Source organism: Sapajus apella, unplaced genomic scaffold (genome assembly GCF_009761245.1).
Source record: "Sapajus apella isolate SASKATOON/1434 unplaced genomic scaffold, GSC_monkey_1.0 scaffold36, whole genome shotgun sequence".
NCBI classification, from domain to species: domain Eukaryota; kingdom Metazoa; phylum Chordata; class Mammalia; order Primates; family Cebidae; genus Sapajus; species Sapajus apella.
This window is the reverse complement of record NW_022436976.1, coordinates 24,919,763-24,940,406: the sequence shown is the minus strand read 5'-3', so window position 1 is coordinate 24,940,406 and position 20,644 is coordinate 24,919,763. Positions and strand designations below refer to the sequence as shown.

Sequence of the window (20,644 nt, the reverse complement as noted above, 5' to 3'; positions counted from 1 at the left end):
TCGTTGCCCAGACTGGTCTCAAATTCTTGGGTTCAAGTGATCCTCTTACCTCAGCCTCTAAAAATGTTTTATTATAGTGAGTCACCTTCCCTAGCCTTGAATTTTATAATCATATGGACATTGTGTATTGCATAAGTTTTTAGTTTTTCCTCTTTAAATTATTAGGAAACTCAAAGTCAAAATTTTAAGCCAACGCTAGCAAAGTAAATAGAATCTTACTGCGTATGTTTTGAATCTTGCTCTCAATTTCACCTCATTTTTATCTTGATAGAATTTATGTATATATGTGTACATACCTCTACTTCAAAACCTGTAAAATACAGGCAGGATAAATATGACTACCTAAAAATTCACATTCGTCGTCCTATATAGTCCTCTATTAACAACTGTTGGTGGTGCAGGCATTGAGGGAATAGAAACTTACATATTTTGAACAGTTTTACAGTCATGATTTTATTGAATCCTCGCCAAACCACATGAAGTAAGCAGGGTTGACAATATTTACATTTTACAGTGGGCAGGGGATGTGTGGGATGTCAGAGAAATTAAATTGTCCCAAGGTCACCAAGAGTAAAGAATAGGAAACCATACTAACCCCGCAGCTCAAAAATTCAATTCACAGCCCGGCACCAGAGGGTCATGCCTTCAATCCCAGCACTTTGGGAGGCTGAGGCAGGAAGATTGCTTGAGCCCAGGAGTTCAAGACCAGCCTGGGCAACATAGTGAAACCCTGACTTTACAAAAAGCACAAAAAGTAGCCAGGTGTGGTGCTGCGTGCCTGTAGTCCCAGCTGCTGGGGAAGCTGAGGAGGGAGGATTGCGTGAGTCAGGGAGGGTGAGCCTATAGTGAGCCATGTTGGTGCCACCGCCCTCCAGCCTGGGTGACAGAGACAGATCCTGTCAATCAATCAATCAAATTCAAGTCACTACTCTCTATGTTATAGTTCTAGACTGTTTCCCTCACTCCTGCCTTAATTGTTTTTCCTGAAAATTATCCTTTGCCTGTCTAAACATATTTGGGTAAATCTTTAAGTGCTAGCCTGGATTTTATAGCCACTCTTTCAGTTCAGACAATGAACTATTTTCTTTCTCCTATCAGATTCACCAGCAGTATTTCTTCACTTTCTCAGACTTCTCTAGTTTGATGCCAGAGACAGTTAGTCGCTCCTTTCCCATTCCTGCAGACTATCCTTTGCATGATGTAATAAAACTGGCACTGGGCTGGGATTAATTCTTCACCAACTGTGTGGTCATGAGCTTGCTACTTTACTGCACTACTTTCAGTTTTATCATCTGTAAAATGTGGTGGCTGAAGACTTCTGAGCTCCCTTTCAGCTCTCTGCGTCTGTGAATTGTAAACTCATACATTGCTACTTTTAATTTACTTTATTATTTATTTTTGAGACAGAGCCTCAATCTGTTGCCCAAGATGGAGTGCAGTGGTGCAATCTCAGCTCACTATTTATTTATTTATTTATTTATGAGACAGAGTCTCGCTCTGTTGCCCAGGCTGGAGTGCAGTGGCACGATCTCAGCTCACTGCAACCTTTGCTTCCAGGCTTCAAGCAATTCTTGTGCGTAAGTCTCCTGAGTAGCTGGGATTACAGGTGCATGCCACCACACCCAGCTAATTTTTGTATTTTCAGTAGAGATGGGGTTTTGCCATGTTGGCCAGGCTGCTCTTGAACTCCTGACCTCAAGTGATCCACCTGCTTTGGCCTCCCAAAGGTCTGGGATTACAGGAGTAGCCACCACACCCAACTGCGACGTTTACTTTAGTGAAGATTTTTTTCTGCTGGTCACCCCAGCAGCTCAGTTGGACATCATTTTTGGTCTTCTACAGTTTATTGTGGTATGTCCAAGATAAGAAGGACGGGATCATATACTTACCTTTGATTATGATTAGAGTCAGCTAACCATCAACATTGTACTTTAAAAAATTGAAGCCTGAACTCTTTCCTAAGGCAGATATCATGGCTGGAGCTCTGGGGAGCATTACCAGATGAATTACATATTCTATTTAACTACTCACTAAGTGAATGACTTTGAGTAACACACTCCCCATAGTTTCCTGAGCCTTAGTTTCCTAATTTTTGTGATGGGAATGACAATGTCTAAGCCACCTAGGCAGCAGGAAGGTTAAAGGTGATAACCTGTGTGGAAGGCCTAAGAAAGACAACTTGCTTATTTGGCAACCTAGTCAATTCCTAGATTAATTTCACTTGCAGTGTTTATATTTATATTGTAAAGTGTGTCCTCTGAATGCCTGTGTTGATTATTTTGTCTAAAAAGTGACTTGGATGATCTAGGATTTATACAGGCAAATCAAGAAAATGTGAAATACATCTCTGTGTGTCAATATTCAACTTAGTTCACAAATTAAAACTTAAGTTGATTATTAGAAAAATATTGCAATTTTGAATTATGTTTCTATTCTGTAAAACTCCAATGTTCTAGTTTCCATATCAATGTCTTGCAAGAGGATTAAGTTTTTATTTGGGTCAACAAAGCAAAATTCCTGGAAGAGCCTACTATTTCAATGCATAATGCCAACCTACACAGAAACAGGAGGCTCTCAATGGGGTTAGCAATCCAAATTCACTCTATTAGATTTGCACCTGATTTCCAGTAGCATGGTGGACCCAAGGTTACTGGAATACAAATTCACAAAGGTGGGAAGAATTGATATAGTGTAAACATGTAAGCCATATGAACTACTATTACTGGTATTATTTTATTATTTTTAGATGAAGTCTTGCTCTGCCACCCAGGCTGGAGTGTAGTGACATGATTTTGGCTGACTGTAACCTCCGCCTCCCCGGTCCTGGTTCAAGCAATTCTCCTGCCTCAGCCTCCCAAGTAGCTGGGATTATAGGAATGCGCCATCATGCCCAGCTACTATTTGTATTTTTAGTAGAGACAGGGTTTCACCATGTTGGCCAGGTTGGTCTTGAACTCCTGACCTCATGATCCACCCGCCTTGGCCTCCCAAAGTGCTGGGATTGCAGGCATGAGCCACTGTGCCTGTCCTTACTGGTGTTATTTTAAAGGTATTTAATATTGTTAGGCTTAAGGATATTAGAAGCAGCAGTTTGTGGAGGAAGTACAGCCTATTTCACTAACAGACCTTATTATACATATTCTGGCTATTAGATTTGGGAAGAGTCTGGGAAAAATTTACTCCTAAATTGCCCCTGTTGATCAAAATCCCTGAAAACTAGTATCAACAGAGGGTCTTCCTCATTTCCTTCCTTCTCTTCCATCCTCAACTCCTCCTTCTCTTTCTCCCTCTTTCTCATTCATTCCAGAGGTGCTATAGCTCAGGACTACATCTTCCCTCATTTCTTTCTAACCACTCTCTTTGCCTCCACTACTAGAATGGTATTTCTAATTTGCAAATCTTATTTTGTATATCTCTTGGTTAAATACAGCCCCTCCAGTGAAGGTTCAAAGGGCTCACAACACTCTCTACTACCTTGGCTCCGGCTGCCTTTCTAAGGTCATCTCTGGTTACTGTAACACAGTCCAGTGCTGCCTAAGGACATTTCAATTAATGACAGACCGCAGATACAATGGTGGTCCTCTAAGATTATAATACTGTATTTTTTTTTTTTTTGAGACGGAGACTGGCTCTGCCGCCCAAGCCAGAGTCACTGGCGCATCTTGGCTCACTGCAACCTCCGCCTCCCAGGTTCAAGCAATTCTTCTGCCTCAGCCTCCTGAGTAGTTGGGACTACAGGTGCACACCACCACACCCAGCTAATTTTTGTATTTTTAGTAGAGAGGGGGTTTCACCATATTGGCCAGGCTGGTCTCGAACTCCTGACCTCGTGATCCACCCGCCTTGGCCTCCAAATGTGCTGGGATTACAGGAATGAGCCACCACACCCAGCCTATAATACTGTCTTTTTATTGTACCTTTTCTATGTTTAGATATCAGAATGCTTACCATTGTGTTACAGTTACTGTAGTATTCAGTAGAGTAATGTGCTGTACAGAGCTGGAGCCTAGGAGCAATAGGCTGTACCACATAGCCTAGGTGTGTACAAGGTGATATCATCTAGGTTTCTGCACGTATAGTCTACAATGTTTTCACAATGACTAAATCGCCTAACAACATATTTCTCAGAATGCATCCCTGTCATGAAATGACACATGACTATTCCAGTTAATCCTAACTAGACAACTAGCCACAATCGAATACATTCCCATTCTTTGGCCTATTGCATACACTGACATCGCTGTGTTTTCCTGGAGAGGAATGCCGTGCCCCTCACCTGTCCACCTGACTAATGCGTATTTCTGTCCCAACACAAACGTCATTTTTTAAAAGCCTTACTGACCCAGACAAAATGAATTTTTCTATCTCCACTGCCCGTTATATATACTTAAGTTGGATATAACGCTTATCACACTACGCTATTAGTCAGCTTTGTGTCTTGTCTCCCGCACTGCATTGAAAGCTTGTTAGAGGCAGGGATAATGTCTCATTCTTTGTTGTATCCGTAGCACTTAGCATCTTCAGTTGTACCTCTATTGGGCACACATAATGTACTAGTTAATTTACATAATCTATCTCCCATTTTCCAGATCAGAAATCTAAAGCTTGCAGAGGTTTTGCCTGAAAAAAAAAAAAAAAAAAAAAAAAAAAAAAAGACACATGGTAGAATAAACAGTAAAACCTACGCTGGACTCCAAAGCCAATGCTATGTTGTTGTTGACTGAATGAAGATAGAAAAGATCACTTTGGAAACGGTGCCAACCTACCATATTAAACTGAGGTAATGCACTACAGGCAATGTGCACAAAATTCACCATTACTGCTTACTTACAAGGCCTGGCCTGCTTAGCACTGGAGACTTTTCAGACCATAGTATCTACAGAACAATGCAATACAAGTTGATACCTCTTGTGTATCTCAAAGGTTTTTACCTTTTGACAAAACAGCCTTCCACTCTCACAATAGGTTGATGTCCTGTTTTACAGGTGTTATGTCATCATCTCAAGGCCACACAGCTTAGTACCAGCTAAACGAGGCCTAAAACTTTTTTTTTTGTTATTTAAAAAAATTATTTTTTATTCAAACTGAAGCCACTACATCCATCAAATGTATTTCTAGGTGAGAGCAGTACACCAAGTGGAAATGTATGCTCAGTGGAGGAGGCTGGGATTAAATGCCACAGGCTTGCTACAGCCAAGAGTATATCTGCATCTATGAGGGGCAGACCAGAACAGCAAAGCTAATGCCAAGACCAGCCACAGTACAGTACATCTTGCAATGCTGCATCAGTCAACTAGTTCTAGAGTGCACGACCAAAGCAAAAAATGTGATTCAACACAAAAAATGAGGTTTCTCTAACCTCCAATTTAACTATGCAAGGTCTTCTTATTACTTAACTAGGTACCTTCACCAAGAACAGTTAAGAAAATCAGACAACTGCCCTTGCTTCCTATTACTCTTCTTTTTGGATACTTTTTATCAAGTGAGGTAAGCACACGTTTTCCAATAAGTTATTCAGCAAAATGTCCTATGCTACTTAACTGACTCAAAGCAAACAGAATTTTTGTTTGTTTTCTTTTGAGACGGAGTCTCACTCTGTCGCCAGGCTGGAGTTTGGTGGGGTGATCTCGGCTCACGGCAACCTCGGCCTTCTGGGTTCAAGCAATTCTTCTGCCTCAGCCTCCTGAGTAGCAGGGACTACAGGCATGCGCCACCACACACAGCTCATTTTTGTATTTTTGGTAGAGATGGGGTTTCACTATGTTGGCCATGGCCTCGATCTCCTGACCTCGTGATCTGCCCGCCTCAGCCTCCCAAAGTGCTGGGATTACAGGTGTGAGCCCTGCACCTGGCCAACAAACACATTTTTTAAAACAACGACAAAAGGGACAAAAAGCACAATAGCCTGGCTGTGTGCTTTCCATTTAAAGAGAAACTCCCTCCCTTCAGAGTCCTAGTTCCTTGCTCTGCACCAATGGCTATGCTGTTGTTTAAAACAAACACTTAAACCGTTGACATTGAAATATCCAGGCTACATGGTCTTAAAGATAGAGTCTGGGTTAATGAAATAAGGTGAGTCAGTGAGATGCAAGACTTAACGTTCCAATAATTATCTTTTTAACCCCCCCCCCTTTTAAATGTCAAAACTCTTAGAGCTCTTCTCTTAGGGGAGTAGGAAGGGGGGGGTCTCCTCTAATTTTGTGGAACCTAGGTTTTGTAAGGATATTGACAAATTAGATGCATGGCAATTAAATTAGAATTTCACCGTATCTCCTGCCTTAAAAGAACAGCTTTATTGTTGACGGAGCCCACCTAACAATTTTATGTTCAGTCATCTGCAGAGAATAGAGCCACTGTCTTTTTCTTTCCTAGCCTAGGGTAGAAGCTTTATTTCACTGCAAGTTCCCTGTGACATTTTGCACTCTCTTGATTTAATGCACCAAAGAGGATCTTTAACTCTTGGTCTACACCAGTGCAAATAAAGGTTAAATCTCTCACTAACCATCATGAACTAGCCTAATAACTCACGAGAGGCCCTGGAAAAAGAAACCGAGAAAGCAGGTGTGCAGACTTGATTAAAACGTGCAAAACCCGCACAACCGCAGGCAAAGGTACTTTATCCTCACGTTTGGCCAGTACCGGCTGCGAGGTCCGCAGGCAGGGGAACTTGTACTGCGCCAAAAACACGATCCCGGGAGCCGGGCCTAGTAACACAGGGGCTTTTCTTCAGAACAGTGTCCAGACCGGAGCTTGCGCCGAAAGTAGGGGCTCCTATTGGCCACGCGCCGTAGGGGAGGAGACGACTGGCAGGCAGAGGGACTGGAGGAGGGGAGAAGGGGGCAAGGCCTTTTCCCTGCCCCCTGCGGGCCCCCTCCGCAGGCCGCCGCCGGTGCCTCTTGCGTGGTTACTATGCAAATTGCAGCGATTGCGGAAATAAACAAGGGGGTAGGGAGAGGAGAGAGGGACTGCCGAATCGATTGCAACTTCTGCAAAGTCTCGTACAATCCAAAGCACGCAAGGCAAAACCAGAGAGAATCTGAGAACCAGCCAGCCCGGGTTGGATCGCTTTCAAAAGAGAGAGTGAGAGCGAGCGAGCGAGACAGTGAGAGAGGGAGAGAGCGCGCCTTGCAATTGCAAAAGCCTTCTGATTTGGAGAAAAAAAAAAAAAAAATTCTCCAAGAAGCCTGCAATTGGCTAACAGCTTTTTAAAAAATCTCTTCCGGGTTTTCAACGGTTCCAAGTTTATTTAGATTTTTTTTAATGCAAAAAAAAAGGGGGCAACAAATGAAGCAATTCGTCTGAGCATTTTAAAGTTTCTCACGTACTCTTTTTACATTGCAATGGTACGTGGTACATCTTAAACTTTCTATTTTGCATTTATATGATATGCGTTTTATAAACAATAATGGTAGAATGATGATTTTGTTTAATGGCTAAGACTAAAATTTCTCTAGCTCGCATATGCACTTAAGTGATTGCTGGGTAAATGTCTATTGTGATGGTTTTGTTTTAAAGATGTAGCTTTGTGGATGGTGTTTTTGCTATGTGCATCAGAGACCGGGTTTTCTTTTTCTTTTTTCGGGATTTGAAAAAATTGCTGAGCTTGACAGATTTTTTTTTCCTCCTAGCGCTTGCTCGGTTCCAGAAAGGGGTGGGGGGAAATCCTGTACGTGCTCTGTTCTGTAAAAGACGTCTGGCCTCAGCAGTCAACCTAACCCGAAAAGAAATGTCTGGACCCGGAGAATAATTGACGATTTGATCCTCTAATCAATGGGACAACATGGGAGATTGACAAAAGCTTTATCCAATCATAAGAAAGCCTGGGTGTACAATAGTTCTCAATAGCCAGAGGGGGCGGGGCAGAGGAGATCTGAAGTTCTCTGCAGCTCTGAAGGGGATGGTGTGGTTCAAGCTGTCAAAGCTACAAGCGCTTCCGGATTTAGCAAGCACAATAGGAAAGAGTTTTCGCGTTTAAGAAAAAAAAAAGCTGATGGGGGAGTTTTGCATGAATCGTGTGCCTTCTTCCTCGCCTTCTGGAAAAACAAACATTCTGCTAGAGAAATAACTTTGCATTAGTTATTAACTTTGCATTAGCTATTATTTTTAAACTCAGGGAAGTTGGTAACTTGTGGAATGTGAAGTTCAACTTTAAGAAATGTGTGGCTTAAATCTTGCCTGAATTGTGGGACTGTAGTGAGCTTTGGGAAGTAACATTGTGGCGTACTCAGCATTACAAAACTTCTCACTGATTATCTTAGGAGCTTTGGCATTTCAGGTACTTTGAAATTAATAGGTAAACCTCTCTTCTTGAAGTCTAAACAACAGTTTTAAAGGAGAGAATGTTTCACAGGTGGACTAGCAGCTGTATTACTGAAAGAAAGTGGGGGAGTGTTTTTTCTTGGCTGTTCTTGAATTCTGCTTTTTAAGTATATGGTCAGTAGGAAATAGGACATTAAGACTGGCCAAGTTCACATTTCTTCTTGTTACCACAACAACCCCCATGGAGAGTGTGAGTATGGAAGATCGCTGACTTGCTAACTGTTAGCTGGAGTCTGGCCTCTTGGACAAGTGCTTGATACAAATCCAGTGGAAACCAACTGCAGTAGCTTGTCTTGGAGACAGTAGCTGGCAGCCTCTGACTAAAATATCTCCATCTCTTCCTCTCTGAGCAGTGTAGACACCTAATTCTGTTGGGAAGTGAATAGAAAATAATAAGGGCTCTTTCCCTTCTTGGATTAAATTCCCATCGAGCTATTTCCCAAGGCTTCAGGCCTTCCAGTCAAATCTGGCTTGGAACTTTGATGTAACAATTCACTTGGACACTCATTTCAGCAACATGGTTCAATTTAGGATTATATGCATGTAAAAAAATCTGCACAGAAGTGACCACCAGGTCAAAAACCAGAAAAGAAAAAATGTTGAAAAATGCCAGTTAATAAAGTTAGTCTTGGTTAAGAACTACAGAATTATGGTTTTGTCACTTATGAATCCCAGTCCTATCTTCACTGCTTTGGGTATTAAAATCTAAATCATATTAATAAGATCTTCCTATTAAGTAACCTCCAAAATGAGAGCTATTTGAGATGTACATATAAGTGAAACCTTATTGACGTAATTTATATATCTAAGAGGATTTCACTAAAGCTGGCAAGGTAACGTTTCTGCAAATAAAACACAGTAAATGCAAGGCTGGGCTCTGTGCCAGGAAGAATATGGATAGCAGAGAGCATGACAGGAGCCTCCTTTGCGCAGAGACAATCCCATTTCAAGGCAGCCTCCTACCACTTGCAAAATAAATGATTGGAGTGGTTATTTCCAATAAGGGGTTTATCCTTCCTAACAATGGGTCATTTATATGATTGCAGTGAACTAGTTTCTATACTTCACCTGCGTTTCCTCCACTGCTCTCTCTACTATCCTTTCTTTCTTCCCTCCTCCATCCCTGCTCTCTCTCAAGTGCCTTAGTATCTTTGTGAACTCTGGACAAGGATTTACTTTTGTAACTTGGGAAGAGGGGAGAGAGTTGGAAATGTTTTCTACCCCAGTCTGCCCTTTGAGGAACATCTGTTTCTTTGTGCGTGTGTTTAAATTTATGCCTGTTGGAGAGAAAGTTACCAGAAGCCTTTCTGTAACTGTAACTCTTCTACTGTATTTTTCTCAGTCTTGTTTCCAAAGGCTGTAGATGGAACTGTGCTTTGTAGTGTTTCCCCCGCCTCCCCCCTCCCTCTGCGGGGGAGGGAGCGGGAGCTGGCGGAGATAGGAGAGAAAGCAGGAGCGGATGTGAAGGGCTTTGGTGCTGAACTTGGATCCAGCCCTTGCCTAGAGGGCGCAAACAATCGTCCCATATCCAAAAGTCTTAAGAAGGGCGCCAAAAGTTACTTAAGATAATATTGCTAACCGCAGAAAGCTGGAAATCGCGGGCACATCCACTGCTACAACAAAAGAAGTTTTTAAAGTAGAAATATCAGCATTAAATTACTTCCCCCCACATTAAAAAAAAAAAAAAAAAAACCAGGGCGACGTGCCAGTCCTTTTTTTTTTTTTTTTTTTTTTTAAATCTTTTTCCCCTTGAGACTCCAAAGTAAGAATCTTTGCCATTTTGAAAAGAGGCAGATGTGAAGTGTATCTTTTAATACACCAAAGAAAGATTTTGATCTGCTCTGTAAGAGCTTCCCGAGTACAAACTCCGAACAATAACTTCTCACTGTGCCTCAGTTACATGTTGGGACCGTCAGCCAGAAACTTCTATCGAGGAAACTTGGAGCGCATTGAAGTTATAGATCCCAGCAAAGGTTCTCGTGGCCAGGGATGTTGTCTCTGTAACTCAGCTTAGTTTTTAGGAGATTCTTCCTTTACTGAAATCCGAGAGGAACCAAAGAAAAGCAGTGGGTTAGTTTGGGAAAATGGACTTTTTCATTAAAGGCTGAAATCATTATTTCTCCTCACTCCTTAGTAAATAATCCTGAGAAATTTCCAAGGATGTTCAGGAGGGAGGGTGGGGGAGAGAATGGTTCTTGAGCATTCGGGAATTATTTTGGCAATAAAGTAACTAAAGTACAAGCATAAAATAGCTTTAGACAGATGAATTATTTCAGAGGTTCTCCTTTGCTCTTTCTCCAGTACAGTATTTCCTGCCCCTTGCTTTAAAAAGAAAGTCTGAATGAGAGTGGCCTTAACACACCACTCACCCTCACTTGTGGAATGGGCATTCCTACAGGAATTTCCTCTCTTTAGAGATTCTCTGGCTATGTCACCTCCACCGAAGGACAGATTCCCTGTGTGCCAGTGTCTTTCAACATGATACCCACCTCTTTCCTTATGGAATTTTGAGAAGGGTTGTCAAATGCAGCATTTTGCAAAACCATCATGAGGAAGAGAAGGAAAATAAGGGATAGGGGATTGGAAGAGGCAGGTATGGGGAAAAAAATACATATATATTTATATATATATATTTTTTCCCCTCCAAGAGAGAAGAGAGCCTAGAGAGAAAATATGAGGTTAAAAAAAAAACTGGAAAAGCAGGCTTACTGGCAACTTGCCAAACCCTAAAAACCACCCCCCTTTTCTGCCAAAACAATACTTTAGCAAACCTAAAATAATTGCAGGAAGCTCTTTTCCATTTTAAGAACTATTACCTGGGGGAGGGAAAAAAGGGATTCTTAAAAGGCACCCTTCCAGAGGTGTCCCAGAAACTGGGACGGTAATGACAGCCTATGTCCAGTTCTGGGCACGCGTTTGTGGATCAGAATATCTCCCTACCCTAAGGGGACATCCCTTTCACATTTTTTTTCCTCCTAAAAAGAAAAAGATGCCACAGTTAAACCACTGTTGTTTCTGAACGTGATAGAACTTTTTCTATGGCGTCTGTGTTCAAATCCACTAGTTTCACAGTTCTGGGAGGGAGAATGCTCATTAATCTCCGCCTTCCTTTCTCCAGACCCCCGCCCCCCAAATCCGGTGAATCTTCTGTGGGCACTGATTCCTCACCAACCCCGATTCTGAATGCCACAGGACCGAAGCTGCACAAAGTTTACAGGATTGTGTGCATAATTACCTCTGCCGACGAATCTATTCCCACAGAAAGCTTCGCTGGAGAGATTACAATGCTTTGAGCCTTACCGCATTTCAGTGGGGGAAAAAAAAGTTACCTAGGAGGTCTGATTTTTCAAAGAAATTTGCATACATGCAAATGTGCCGCCCGGCCTCCTCCTCGGTTCTCTACGTGCCCACGCGGTGGCCCGGGGGGGGTGCGGGGCAACCTGGCAAAGTTGCCGAAGTCCTCCGCCGAGGTCCGCGGAGGTCTGCGGCAGCGGTGGGGGGATGGGGACGAGGAAAAGTAGTTTTGTTTGCTTAAGCACATCCTGTGGCAGCCTATAGCTGCCCGGGAGTACAGACTGTAACTGCTCCTCACTGCGTTACCCAGTAATGCGCTGATCGGGGGAGGGGGGCGGGGGGGCCGCAGAGCGAGCGGGAGAGCTAGCGAGCGAGCGAGCGAGGAGCGAGCCAGGGAGAGAGCCGGGGAGCGAGCGAGCCAGGCAGCGAGCGCGAGCGGCCGCGGAGGCTCGGGACCCGGCTGGCCGCGCGGCGCCGCAGCCGCCCCCTCCCCCACGCCCCCTCCCCCCCGCGGCGGCGGCGCGAGCGGGCGGCGGCTGTGCGGTGCGGTGCAGAGCGGAGGCGGAGGCGGGCGCGCGGGCAGCTCGCGGGCACCCGGCCGGGCCGGCGCGGGAGCGGGAAAGGGTGCGCTATGCCTTTAACGCCCGCGTACAGTAGGCATGTATAGTGGAGTGTAGGGAAACTCTAGGCGGGGTTAAAGTTCAGCTCATGGAGCGGCAATAGCGCTGGCTGGCTGCAGTTGAGCCGAGTTGGAAATGTGAACGCAAGAAGCAGGCTTGATTTTTTTTTCTCCCCCCTTCTGTCTCTCTCTCTCTCTCTTCCTCTCCCTCTTTCTCCTCTCTCACCCACACTCACGCACACCTCCAAACCGCACACCCAGACGCACACGCATACCCCAGCGCCCGGCAGTTATGTATTCTCCGCTCTGTCTCACCCAGGTAAGCCGCGGCGTGGATGCGGAGGGCTGGGGGGCCGGGGGCAGGGCTGGGGCTGGGCGGGGGGCACCGGGGCCGCTGCGCCGGCCGGGCCCGGGGCGTGCGTCTCGGTGTGTGCCTGTGTCTGCGCGTGTTTCTGTGTGTGTGTGCGCGCGTGTGCCCGCGAGGGGGGGGGTCCCGCTTTAAGAAAGTAACTTTGTTTCCATGCGGGTGCTTTCCTCTTGCACGGCCATTTGTGTGGGCACATGGCTAATGGCGCCCTCTTATTAATGCGTTAATTAATATCGGGGCGACGGACTGCGGAACGGCGGTGTTTTCGGACGCCCCGCACGTGTTTCGGCGGGGTTGCAGCCCATGACACGCTGAAATCTGGCTCAGCGTTTCTGCTGCCGGGAGCAGGGATCCTGTAGTTCCGCGGCGCCCGGGGAGGGGGCCGCCTATGGAGCCCACCGCGCACCCCGCACGCTCCGGACGGCCGCAGTCCCCGGGTGCGGGGAGACCTCGGGTGCCTGCGCCCACGGCCCGCTCCCCGGAGCCTCCGCCGCCGCAGCCCCCCGCCGCCTCCCCGAACTCTTACTTTTGTTTATTGTTTGTCAGCCTTCGGGGTCGGGCCGCGGGAAGGACGCGGGCCGCCGTCCCGGCCCCGGCCCGGACAGCGCCCCTCGGACGCGGGCAGGCGGCGGCGAGCCCTCGGCGGAGCGGGACTGCGTGGACGCGCGTTCCCCCGCGCCGGCCGGGTGGAGCCTGCGTCCTCGCCGCGCGCCAGTGGCCCGCTCGCTCTCCCGGAGTGAAAGTTTCGGGGCCGGGACGAGCCCACGCTGCGCAGGGCGCCGAGAATCGGAGGCCGCGGGCTGCCGGCCGGGCAGCGCCGGGCGGAGTCGGGCTCCCGGCCGCGAGCTGGAGCGGCGGCCCGGGCCGGACGCGGCTCCCCCCCGCCGCCTCCCGCCGCCGCCACCGCGCGACTCCGGCGGCTCCGCGCGCAGGACGGGGGCAACTTTTCCCCTCCGACTCAACTCAGAGCGTGGGGCTCTCCCGCCTCACCGCCCCTCCTTTCCGTGCTCTCCTGTCCATCTCTCCCTTGTCTACCCACCCCCAGGCAAAATATTGCTACTTCACGACTTCAAATCTGTCCCCTTTGAATATATTATTTGCTTTCCTTGACTAAAAGGCATGAAGTCAAAGTGGTTTTGCGCTTTTTTTTTTTTTGAAAAAGCGTAAGTTTTCATACTGCTTTGGTACATTGCGATCTGACCATTAATCACCTCCATGAAGTTATATGCTTCACATAAAATGTTTATTCACCACTCCCTTAAAAAACCTACCACTTCTCTTGCCTTCACTTAGTAGGAGATAACGGTTTAACCGGAATACTTTCTGGAAGGCTAAAAAGTATCAGTAGTTTTCACTCTTCTTTCTAAATTCTGGATTTGTGGCATCCCTTCTTATTGCAATATCTAACAGTAATAATACCGGGTATTTGATCTCAGAAGACTCTTAAATGCATCTTTTATGTTGAAATGGCCTGTTTGGGATTTAGGCCTAGCATTAATAATAGATAGCAGTTACTTTTAGTTATTGTAAAAGTTTTTTGTTCCCCCCCCCCCAAACAAACTTCCAGAGTTCCTATTTTAGTAACTTGTGAAAGTATGGAATGAAACTTTTCCAACCACTTCTGGCAAGGTTCACAATTGCATATGGATAACATGCAAAGTGTAAGATAATTTGAATGAATTACGGACTATAGTGAAAATGCTGAGATTCGAAAGCTGAAGTTCTCGCTGGCAGAAGTTTGCAACACACAGAACTTGTAGATAATACCAGCGAGCTGCAATAGAGGGAAAGGACCCTAACAGATACATGGTGTCTTCTCAATTGAGCTCTGAAAAGATAAATTTATATTTGGGGATGGTGCATATGAGGGCACCTGTATATCCATGCAGGCCCAAGGCACAGTCAGGTATTTAGTAAAGTTGGCTTCTCTTGGTTCATGAGCTATTATCACATTAAGAAAGTTCTTTTTCTTTTTTCTTCTTTTTCTTTTTTCCACTTACATATTTAACAGGATTGAGTGATGCATTCACTAGGCCTTCTGGAAACACCACTATGAGAAATGCTTATTTAGTGTAACAGTTTCTAAAGAAAATGCACAATGAGGGCTCATATTTTATGGGTTCTTCTTTTAAAAATTAATTTACAATTTATTTAACTTGCTGGAATATTTATAATGCTTTAGAGTCAGTTTTAGGAAGAAAAACTTTGGTGGTTTATTGCTCATTAAAAAAATCCAGTAAGCACAGTGACAAAACTATTCTAAATGAAAGAAGAACTCCATTTAACTTGTAGGCAATTAAAAAAAAACTTTACCAAGAAAACCTAGACATCTTATTTTAATCAAGGATGGGCATGTAATAACCATTTCAGGTACTGTCCATATAATGATAACCCAGCAGAAATTTGTAGGTGAACCTTTAAAAAATGTAGTTTCCAGAAATATCAGCATTCAGTGGTTCTTAAACTTGGCTCACTTTCAAACAGATCAATGTTTAAGGTGCTGATTCAAAGTACTACCACTTTTGAAACAGGTTTTCAGGTTTGTTTTTATTGGTGACCTGTAACTTTCTCACTGAATACATATGTAAAATATTCTTTTTTTTTCTCTTGAATGTTATGAAATAGTACGTACCTTGTAGCAATATGTTCAGCAACATGAATTATAAAGCCATACTACTTTTTTTTTTTTTTAAAAAGCTAATCATTTATGCTACCCTGGACATTTCCTACAAGCTAATGATATTCTTTAGTTTTGATATTCTGAAATATTTTAAATCATGACTTGAGAAAGATAATCAGAAAAAATTAATACTTTAATTGTGCATATGAGTAAAGTTATACAAAATCTTCTTCTTAACGTTTGGGGAGTAATACATTGTAGATACTTTTGATGCAAAATTGGGGACTTAGGTTATTCTTAATGACTAGTTGACATAGTTCTTGTTTAAGGATTTTTATGATGAGATGTATGGGCATTTGGTTGGCAGGTAAACAGAATCCTGTTGAACCCGAATGCATGCAGTTTGTAGTTTTTTGAAAAGCATATTAGGAGTATCTTCGCACATTTAAAATGCCATATTAGAATGTTTATTTTAAATGCTTGTTATCATTAATCAAACTTTTAAATAAGATAATGTTTTAACATAGATATGAATTGTTTGGAGCTAAGTTATCCCTTGCATTATAAAATGGAGCTGAAACTTTAAAATGAAATCCTCCTTTGGGTGAAAACTCACTTTGTAGTTGAAGGTAGACTCCAGGAGTTCTTTGCATAATACAACAGAGTCTTGGTCCCTAGCATGTCTTGTATATATAAGAAAATCAGGCAATGTGAAGTTCTGTTTCAAACCTAAAATTTATGTATTTTAGAGCATTTCAAGGATGAGCTCAGAATTTAGTAATGTTTAGATCCTTTGTGGTTTGGCGTATACCTTCGCAGATAAACTGTGACTTGCCCCCCATTCCTTTCTCCTAAAGTATGAGAATAAGAAATATTCTCAAACATCAGAAATTTTAAAAATGTTAATGATTTATGGCAAAGAATAATAATTCCTGTATTTTTTTTTTCTATTCTTTCTCTAAAGAATGCACATGTGTTATGAAAGCTGACTACTTCTCTTTTGGATTCTTTTATTGAAAAAGAGCAGTTTTTAAAGCTAAACTGGAAACATAGAGCCTGAAATTTGTGCAGAGAAGAAAAAAAAGTCAGTTTATTGAAGTGATTTATTACATATTATATTAACATATACTTTTAAAAGCTCAGCCACATAGAGTGTTTAAATGATTGATTATAATTTGCAAAATTTTTAAATGACATGGCTATTAAATATTTTACCAATTTTACCTTATCAGTTCACATTTGAACATTTAAAAATGTAGTCATTGCGTTAATAAGAATATTTTGGACATTACTGCTACCTGTGCCTTGAAAGTATATATTTAGTTAGATATAACAAACTGAAAAAGAATGCATTTTATATTTGTCCTACACCCTTTAGCAAAAAGTCATCAATCTCTCTTTGGTTTCTAACCTTCATTTATTTGAAGGTAATCTATCTTTTGGAGAAAGGGGTTATGTTGCAGAGAGAAGTTATGTAACAGTGTGGATTAGTTAATCAAAAGTTAGATGTACTCCGAAAGCTTTGTGGAGGTTACTGTTTAATCTTTTAAAAAATATATTTATATTTCCTAAGAAAATGTCATGTTTAAGGATCCAACATTTTAAGCAAAACATGAAGAAACACTTAAATATTTGAAATTCAATTTTGTTTTTCAATTTTAAGAGGCATCTATGAGGGTTTTCCTGGCATCTTGTACATATTGAAAATACCAGGCTCTGTTTCCCTATGAGAAAAATTCTGAAATATTATTTGCAAAAATTAAATTATCTATTTTTTAGTTATTATTACAGAAAGCATTTCACAATCTTATCAGTAAATTAAATGTATTCAGTTGCAGCAGTGTTATCACAATGACACATTTTATTTACTATCTGGCATGTACGCTTTTCTTTGTTTTTTTCCTTTTTCTTCCCTCTTTTTGTTTCATTCCCATAGTATCAGCAATTATGTCTTGGGCATAGATCTTTTATTTTAGCCTAATAAATATCAAATTTATCCCTTCTTACGTATATGAATCTGCCAGATTTTTCCTAGTTTTTGACTAAAAAAAAATGATATGTAATTATAATATTTAAAAGGGGGATTTAGACACTAGCAAAATGAATAAGAAACAGATCAGAATCAACATGCAGTATTTTTAGAGGGAAAGCCTTTGTTTTCATTGATTGTAGAGATGATTTTTGCTCCTAGACTTCCATAAACATTGACTGGCATCTAAATGTTTAGGATTTGCCAATCTGGCGGCTGGGCCCTGGCTTTCCTACAAGTGGTGAGGTCAAGGATGGGGCAAAATTAGATATGCCTTCCTTGAAATAGGGTTAAGATTATACATTGTTGTAAGCATTTAGATAAACTTCACTTACTATCTAAAGGGTGAGGAGCTAGGCCCGACAGTAGCAGCTGGTGTACCCTGGTGAACATATCAAAACAGTTTTTTAATTTTTAGCAGGTTTTTTTTTATTTCCAGTCAGAAGAACTGATACTGATAGTTTTCTCTCTCACCTTCCCAGACTTCCCATAGGATCCTGTGTGTGATTCTGGTAATGGAGTGCCCGAATCAAATTTCAAGTGAAATGTGGAATTTTTATTTCTAAGGTGACCCGCTGAAGAAAAGTTGTTTCCTTTTGTTTTCATTCTACTTATATTTTGGTGTTTGTTCATTTTCCTAGGATGAATTTCATCCTTTCATCGAAGCACTTCTGCCCCACGTCCGAGCCTTTGCCTACACATGGTTCAACCTGCAGGCCCGAAAACGAAAATACTTCAAAAAACATGAAAAACGTATGTCAAAAGAAGAAGAGAGAGCCGTGAAGGATGAATTGCTAAGTGAAAAACCAGAGGTCAAGCAGAAGTGGGCATCTCGACTTCTGGCAAAGTTACGGAAAGATATCCGGCCCGAATATCGAGAGGATTTTGTTCTTACAGTTACAGGGAAAAAACCTCCATGTTGTGTTCTTTCCAACCCAGACCAGAAAGGCAAGATGCGAAGAATTGACTGCCTCCGCCAGGCAGATAAAGTCTGGAGGTTGGACCTTGTTATGGTGATTTTGTTTAAAGGTATTCCGCTGGAAAGTACTGATGGCGAGCGCCTTGTAAAGTCCCCACAATGCTCTAATCCAGGGCTCTGTGTCCAACCCCATCACATAGGGGTTTCTGTTAAGGAACTCGATTTATATTTGGCATACTTTGTGCATGCAGCAGGTAAGTGCGATGGTGAGAATTCCTTCCACTTTCTTGTGTGTTTCTCTGTCCTGATGGCCACCGCGTTAATGCTGGATCCTGCCTGAGCTCCCAAGTTGCAGGCCACGTACATGAAGCCAGTGTGGTTTCAAAGATAAACCAAAGTCTTTGGTGCCACCTTCATTCAGGTGGAAAAGCATAGCTTTGAGCGAATTCTCACTCAGTTCAGCTCGTTTGGTAAGTAGTGTTTTCAGAGGCGTTGGTAATCAGATATGTGATATGTTTAAATCACATTTTTTGATGAGGGGGTGAGAGAAGCCTCGTGAAAACCCGTTTAATATAGAGTATGTTTTAACTGGCAAATGATCTAGTTTAAAAGCATTTAGTTTGGTATTGGGGCGATATTTTTAGTTGCTTTTCTGCTGGGAGTGTTTTTAATCTACTGAGGCCTCTTGAACCCCTTGCCAATTAAGAACTTGGAGGTAAGATTACTATCAAATTGCGGATCATTTATGAAGGAAAAATAATCACATTAATACGCAGACTTAGTAGCTTTGTATTTAGGAATTTTTAGTGTTGTCTCAGATAGCTAAAGGAAACAAACAAACCAGCTCTTTCAGTAATTGGATGGAGAGGTTAATATACAAAATAACCAACCTGTATAGTGCACGAACACATTGAAAAATTGCTTTGATAATTGATGTAGTGAGTTGCTTTGATTTATTATAAAATTTTAAATTGTTTTATTTTTTTTTTTTTCAAGGCATGTCTTACCTGTGCATGTTTCAGTATTTAGAGTAGCACGCAGGATAAAACTACTGAGGACTGGATAAAATAATGCATTTCTACTTTGTTCCTTTCGCCTTGTTTTAGACAAAAGGCTCATTGTGCTGTGTGAACGCTCAGGTCTTGTGTAACTTGTTGACTTTATATATGTACGTATCGGTCTTGCTAGATTACCTTCATGGCAGTTACTTGAGCCAGATGAAAGAAAGAAGGTTGTGGAATCCTATCAGTAGGTTGTTCTGGGTTCAAATATTTATTTATTTATTTATTACAAAGGAGAGATGTTACCTGTAAAAACACTGTACTTTTCTTCAAGACATATTTAATTCTAAAACTGTTACTGAGTTTTTAAAGGCATCAGATGATAGCCTGTTCTCTATTATTTTTCTCAATATATGTTTTAGAAAGAGAACTTTTGTTATCCATCTGCCCTTACATAAGAAACTGTAGAAAATTAGCTTTGCAAGCATGTCACATCATCATTTGCATTCTGTTGGCAGGGGATAGATGAGTATTTTAGAGGATGTGAGCTGTAAGTGTTTCAAATATTTGGGTTTTCGAAAATGTATACTTAATTATAAGAATTGCCTTTTGCTTTAGCCAATTCTGGGTAGCAAGAATGAAAAGTCAGCACCTTTCAAGTGACCTCTAAACAGGAATATATATCCCTTTTTTAACCCACTCTTAACCCCATTGTTGTTAATTTGTTTTGTCTACTGAAAAAGCAAAGTTAAAATTTTAAAAAATGTGTCTGCATATGTAAATACAGAAAGACACACAAAAAATATGGTGTTACAGGTGCTTTCAAGGAGCACTCTTTAAAATCTTGTTTTTACCTTTTAGATATTTAGAAAAATATAACATAAATTATCATGAATAATTGGCCAACACCGAAACTCAAAAGGTGCCAACAGGTGATGCGGATCATGATGTGTGCTTCCATATAAGATAACATCAAAATGAAATACCTGTCAAGTTTTTCTCGGAGTAAGCACTGTCCATTCTAAGTTTTCGACTTAAACGTTTCTCTGGATTTAAAGAAATGCAGTCTTTTCGCTGTTCCCATGACATGCATTCTTTTTCGTCGTTGGTTTGTTACCGTGCTATTGCTTCCAATCCTTGAGCTCACACAGTTGTTGGTTGTTGCAATGCCTGAAGGAGTTATGTTGGTAAAATGACATTTAGAAGGTTACTTAGGAGAGTGAGCATCCTTATTGCTTATGAAAGATTTATTGACAGCAGCTTAGATCAGACTACCTTTCGGTTTGGTTTTCTTGATGTATCCCAGAATCCCTTGTTATGCCTGAATGCTAGCCAAATGTTTGGCCATTGGTTTCCACGGGACCGCAGTAATGGCTGCTTCTCTGTGCGCGCAACAGGAAGATTGTAAAAGAAAATATTAAGGGTCTTTTGTCTGAAAATATTTCATATTCGATTTCAGAGATTGAGAGACCTGTT

General features: G+C 42.1%; 1 protein-coding gene and 1 long non-coding RNA gene across 5 annotated transcripts in view; one reads left to right on the top strand and one right to left on the bottom strand.

The window, feature by feature from the left end:
• Positions 1–6,851: 6,851 nt before the first annotated feature.
• The window catches only part of NFIA (nuclear factor I A), a 387,512-nt gene continuing 373,719 nt past the window's right edge, over positions 6,852–20,644 (top strand). For 2 of the 4 annotated variants that reach the window (XM_032296833.1, XM_032296831.1), the window contains exons 1-2: positions 11,990–12,551; positions 17,890–18,421. In XM_032296833.1, coding sequence (XP_032152724.1) covers positions 12,525–12,551; positions 17,890–18,421 — 559 coding nt within the window. In that variant the 5' untranslated portion in view covers positions 11,990–12,524. Of the gene's footprint in view, positions 7,344–11,989; positions 12,552–17,606; positions 17,761–17,889; positions 18,422–20,644 lie in introns of those variants that run through there. The other 2 variants (XM_032296832.1, XM_032296834.1) reach the window with 2 other exon arrangements.
• LOC116563949 lies at positions 10,049–10,934 on the bottom strand. Its single transcript, XR_004274646.1, has 2 exons — positions 10,689–10,934; positions 10,049–10,355 (listed from the first exon to the last, which is right to left on the bottom strand). It is a non-coding gene; the product is annotated as an uncharacterized LOC116563949 (long non-coding RNA).